Raw genomic sequence first — 5,916 nt, 5'->3', positions numbered from 1 at the left:
CATCAAACTGTAATTTAAGATATGACTGTCCAACTCTGATTAAATCATTATTTTCATCTTCGTCAATGTAAATGTGCTTATGTATCCTTTTAATAATAATAGAGTCAAATAATAAATGTAATAATAATAATAATAATAATAAATGCAGTAAAATAATAAATGTAATAATAAATAGAGTAAAATAATAAATGTATTAATAATAATAAAATAGAGTAAAATAAATGTAAAAGCAACAACAATAATAGAGTAAAATAATAAATGTAATAAGAATTAATAGAGTAAAATAATAAATGTAATAATACAGAAAAATAATAAATATACCATATATACTTGAGTATAAGCCGACCTGAATATAAGCCCACCAGGACCCTCACCCGAGTATAAGCCGAGGAGGTTTTCTTTTTCAGTCCTAAAAAAGGGCTGAAAAACTCAGCTTATACTTGAGTATATAAAGTATACACTTTGGCTTGGGAAGTTTTCCTTTCCTCGTCCTCTGCCTAGCTGCAAGCTTTTTAGCTGCATGTGCATTGAGGAAGATGGAGAAATAGATTATATCAAAGTGTGTTGCATCTGTCCATTAAGGCTGGCGCATCAATGTGTTCCGATACACTTGTCATGCGCCTCCAAAAGAAAGAGCTTTGATGGCGGTGGGATGTCTAGTGTCCTGCGGATCATCCGCCTCCTTTGCGTGCTTCCTGACCTCCTCCTCCCTGCTTTTCCTGCCCATCCATCCATCCATCCTCCCCTTTTTCCTCTCTCTCTCTTTCTTTCTCTCCGCCTTCCTTTCCCTTTTTTCTTTGCTCACTCCTTTCTTTTCATTCCTCCTTCTCAAGGGAGAAGGAAACATATCCATTTCCCCCAATGGGCTCCCCAACTGGTGCCACTGGCCTGCTAATGCTGCCTCCCTAATTCTCCCATCACTTTGGAACTGGGAGAACTGGGATCCTCCATTGACTTCTGAAGATGCCAGTGGCCATTGGGTTCCTGCTGCTTGCTCTTTTCTTCCATGGAGTGTCCTGCAAACAGGTAAGAAGCCAGGGAAGAAATGGGTGGGGAAAGAAGATGCTTCTTCTTTAACATAAAAGGATCCCTTTCAAAGTTGGGATTTATTTATTTCGTGTCAAAAGCATTGCATAACAAATACATTTTAAAATGATGGGGGAAAAAAGGAAATCACAAGCAACTAAATAGTTTTAGACCAAAAACGGGCAACAGCAACCGCACTGAACAAAGTTGGGATAGAAATATAATAATGATGATGGTGATGATGTTATGGCAAGCCACCTTGAGTCCCATGGATAGATAGAAATAACAATAATAATAATAATAATAATAATAATAATAATAATAATAATACATGGCAGGTGGTCCCAGTGGTGATGGGCACACTGGTTGCCGTGCCAAAAGATCTCAGCCGGCATTTGGAAACAATAGACATTGACAAAATGACGATCTGCCAACTGCAAAAGGCCACCCGACTGGGATCTGCACACATCATCCGAAAATACATCACACAGTCCTAGACACTTGGGAAGTGTTCAACTTGTGATTTTGTGATATGAAATCCAGCATATCTATCTTGTTTGCTCTGTCAAATAATAATAATAATAATAATAATAATAATAATAATAATAATAATAATAATACATCACACAGTCCTAGACACTTGGGAAGTGTTTGACTTGTGATTTTGTGAAATGAAATCCAGCATGTCTATCTTGTTTGCTGTGTCATAATAAATAATAATACATGGCAATCCACCTTGAATCGCATGGACAGAAATAATAATAATAATAATAATAATAATAATAATAATAATAATAATAATAATAATAATAAATTATTTATTATTAAAAAAATCAGAAACTCCTCAAAACACAGCAAACAAAGAATCAGTACAAGAAAACCGCACTACAAACTAGAGCTGACAGCTGGATTTCCAATCACAAAATCATAAGTCGAACACTTCCCAAGTGTCTAGGACTGTGTGATGTATTTTCAGATGATGCGTGCAGATCCCAGTCGGGTGGCCTTTTGCAGTTGGCAGATTGTAATTTTGTCAATGTCTGTTGTTTCCAAATGCCGGCTGAGATCTTTTGGCATGGCACCCAGTGTGCCCATCACCACCGGGACCACCTGCACTGGTTTCTGCCAGAGTCTTTGAAGTTCAATCTTGAGGTCCTGAGAGCGGCTGAGTTTTTCCTGTTGTTTTTCGTCAATGCGACTGTCACCTGGGATGGCGACATCAATGACCCAAACCTTTTTCTTTTCCACAACTGTGATGTCTGGTGTGTTGTGTTCCAGAACTTTGTCAGTCTGGATTCGGAAGTCCCACAGTATCTTTGCGTGCTCATTTTCCAAGACTTTTGCAGGTTTGTGATCCCACCAGTTCTTTGCTGCTGGCAGGTGGGACTTGAGGCATAAGTTCCAATGAATCATTTGGGCCACATAGTTGTGCCTCTGTTTGTAGTCTGTCTGTGTGATTTTCTTACAGCAGCTGAGGAGATGATCAATGGTTTCGTCGGTTTCCTTGCACAGTCTGCATTTTGGGTCATCAGCTGATTTTTCGATCTTGGCCTTAATTGCCTTTGTCCTGATGTCTTGTTCCTGGGCTGCAAGGATCAGGCCTTCTGTCTCCTTCTTCAGGGTCCCATTCGTGAGCCAGAGCCAGGTCTTCTCCTGATCAGCTTTTCCTTCAATTTTGTCAAGGAACTTTCCATGCAGTGTTTTGTTGTGCCAGCTGTCAGCTCTAGTTTGTAGTGCGGTTTTCTTGCACTGATTTTTTGTCTGCTGAACTTTGAGGAGTTTCTGATTTTTGACTTCAATCAAAGCAGGTTCTTCACTTTGCTTTCCATATTCTTCCAGGGCATGTTCTTCTTCTTTGACTGCTTGTTTGACTTGTAAGAGTCCTCTGCCCCCTGATCTTCTAGGCAGATATAGCCGAGGGTGCAGTGAATGATGAATGGTCATGAGTTTTCTTGTTTTTCTGTCCAAATTGTCCAGTTCCGCCTGTGTCCAGTTTATAATGCCAGCAGTATATCTTATGACAGGTATGGCCCAGGTGTTTATGGCCTTGATGGTGTTGTCTCCATTGAGCTTGCTTTTGAGAATTTTTCTGACCCTTTGTGTGTATTCTTTGCTGACCACCGTTTTCAGATGTTCATGCTTGATGTTGTCCAGCTGTAATATGCCGAGATATTTATAGGCCTCTGGCTGGTGACACTTTGGCCATTGGGCATATTTATTATTTGTTATTATTTATTGTTGTTGTTGTTGTTATTATTATTATTATTATTATTATTATTATTATTATTATTATTATTATTCCTCTTCTCTCCAAAGCTTGACGCAGTTTATAACATGATTAAACTGCAATGGATATCTATATATATAAAAGAGTGATGGCATCACGGCGACCCAGAAAACAACAAAACTACAGGCCCCCCAACCTCGAAATTTGACGACACAACCCGTCATCCACGCCTCTAGGTTGATACAACAAAAAGAAAAGAAAATAAAGTCCTAATTAGAGAGAGAGGAATAATTGCTTTTATCCAATTGCTGCCAGTTAGAAGGCTACGCTCCTCCAACTTGGTCTCCTAGCAACCCAATAAAAAATAATAAAAAACACTAAAAAATAATTAAAAACACTAAAAAATTAATACGATAAAATACCATAATAACAAAAAATAACTAAAAATTATACAAGAAAATAGTAAAATATAATAAATAAAAAGATAACTTACAATAAAATTAATTTAAAAATACAAATAACGCCAAATATAAATTACGCAACAATTTTTAACCAATACCACCACCACTTTGCCACAGCAACGCGTGGCCGGGCACAGCTAGTGTGTGTGTATGTATGTATGTATGTATATATATATGTCAATGACTACCATTATGAAATCATTAAAAACACATCGTTACTTAACTAGGTTGTTACAACATAATTAATATGTAATAGATAAAAACATAAAATAGATTAAGATACATACATTAAAACATCCAAACCAATAAAGCGTCAATTTAAAACAATTCATATAATGGTTGGTGTTTACTTTGGGTTACATTTGGAGCAAGTTGTTGTGTTGGACTACAATTATCATAGAATCATAGAATCATAGAATAGTAGAGTTGGAAGAGACCTCATGGGCCATCTAGTCCAACCCCATTCTGCCAAGAAGCAGGAAATCGCATTCAAAGCACCCCCGACAGATGGCCATCCAGCCTCTGCTTAAAAGCCTCCAAAGAAGGAGCCTCCACCATAGTCCGTGGCAGAGAGTTCCACTGAATCCCAGAATCTCCTGCATGGCTGCTATAACAGCAGGGGATTATGGGAGTTGTAGTAATTCCTCTGCGCTCTTGGGTCTGCTTTGTTGCTGTGGATTCTTTTGCAAAAGGATTGAACAAATCTCAATTTTCCTAATATCCATCTCCTTCTTTTTTCAGCTGAAATCTCCTTCTGAGCATCAAGCGGGAGGTGAGTCTTGCACGAATTTGCGAATTATTATTATTATTATTATTATATTAATGTGGCCATTTTCTTTCATCTTGTCTGTCTATTCACCCATCTGGCTCTTGGAAGAGCCCTTTCCTAGAATGAAAAACTGGGACATTGGGAGTTGTAGTTTCCCAAAGTCTTGGAGCCTTCTCTGCCCAAGAACTGCCAGGATTCCATAGTATGGAGCTGGGGCAGTTCACATGGGGCAAAAAGCATCCATTTGAAAGTCCAGATACACCTTTAGTAAAACTACAACTCCCGGGATCCCATGGCCTGGAGTCAGGGCAGTTCAAGTAGGTTCAAACAGCACCCTTAGTCAAACTACAACTCCCATGATTTGATAGCATTATGGCAAAGCAGTGGGGTGGGTCATGATGTGGCCTAACAGGCCTTGATTCCCTGCCTTGAATCCCGCAGCCGTTCCCTTTGCGGAGGTCTGGCGCCGGAGCTACTGCCGCTCCCGGGAGACGCTGGTGGACATCTTGGCCGAATTCCCGCACGAGGCCGAGCACATCTTCAAGCCGCCGTGTGTCCCGTTGTGGCGATGCGCCGGGTGCTGCGGGGATGAGAGCCTGGAGTGTGCCGCGGTGGAGACGCGCACCATTGACCTGCAGGTCGGTTAAGGTCCGGCTTGGGAGCCTATGTGGCCTTTCCAGCCCACCCAGCAAGCCCTTGGGTGCCCAGTTTATTTGTGGATTTGGTCTATTTGATCTCTAGGAGTCTCATCGGATAGACATCGGAGTTTGCTAGATTCTACATCAGTGGTTCCCAAAGTGGGCGCTACCGCCCCCTGGTGGGCGCTGCAGTGATCCAGGGGGGCGGTGATGGCACCTATTAGGACACGGGGGTGGAGCTAGAAGAGAGGGCGTGGCTTCTTCCCAAGTGCCAGAGACAGGGCTGAGCACCTGAGCCGCCTGTTAGGACACAGGGGGCGGAGCTAGAGGAGTGGGCGTGGCTTCTTCCCAAGAGCCCAAGACAGGGCTGAGCATCTATACCTCTCCTGAGGTGCTTGTGGGAAACAGAGGGTGGAGCTAGGGAAGGGGGCGGGGCCTCTATACCTCACCTGAGAGGCCTTTTAGGACTAAAGGTCGGGGCTAGGGGTGGGGGCGGGGCCTCCTTCCAAGAGCCCGAGACAGGGATGAGCCTCTATACTTCTCCTGAGAGGCCTTTTAGGACTAAAGGGCAGGGCTAGGGGTGGGGGTGGAGCCTCTTCCCAAGAGCACGAGACAGGGATGAGAATCAGGGTTGTTGTATGTCTTTCGGGCTGTGTGGCCATGTTCCAGAAGCATTCTCTCCTGACGTTTCGCCCACATCTATAGCAGGCATCCTCAGAGGTTGTGAGGTATGGAGAAAACTATGCAAAGAGGTTAATATATATCTGTGGAAAGTCTAGGGTGAGAGAGGTCAGT

The 5,916-nt window shown here is 42.0% G+C and overlaps 1 protein-coding gene across 1 annotated transcript in view; it reads left to right on the top strand.

Moving 5' to 3' along the window:
• The first annotated feature begins 406 nt into the window (after window positions 1–406).
• The window catches only part of LOC134293746 (snake venom vascular endothelial growth factor toxin HF-like), a 14,418-nt gene continuing 8,908 nt past the window's right edge, over window positions 407–5,916 (top strand). The window contains exons 1-3 of the mRNA XM_062962275.1: window positions 407–1,026; window positions 4,456–4,486; window positions 4,925–5,121. Coding sequence (XP_062818345.1) covers window positions 964–1,026; window positions 4,456–4,486; window positions 4,925–5,121 — 291 coding nt within the window. The 5' untranslated portion in view covers window positions 407–963. The remainder of the gene's footprint in view (window positions 1,027–4,455; window positions 4,487–4,924; window positions 5,122–5,916) is intronic.

The sequence above is a fragment of the Anolis carolinensis genome, unplaced genomic scaffold (assembly GCF_035594765.1).
Source record: "Anolis carolinensis isolate JA03-04 unplaced genomic scaffold, rAnoCar3.1.pri scaffold_10, whole genome shotgun sequence".
Classification (NCBI taxonomy): domain Eukaryota; kingdom Metazoa; phylum Chordata; class Lepidosauria; order Squamata; family Dactyloidae; genus Anolis; species Anolis carolinensis.
This window is presented reverse-complemented; position numbering and strand designations above follow the sequence as displayed.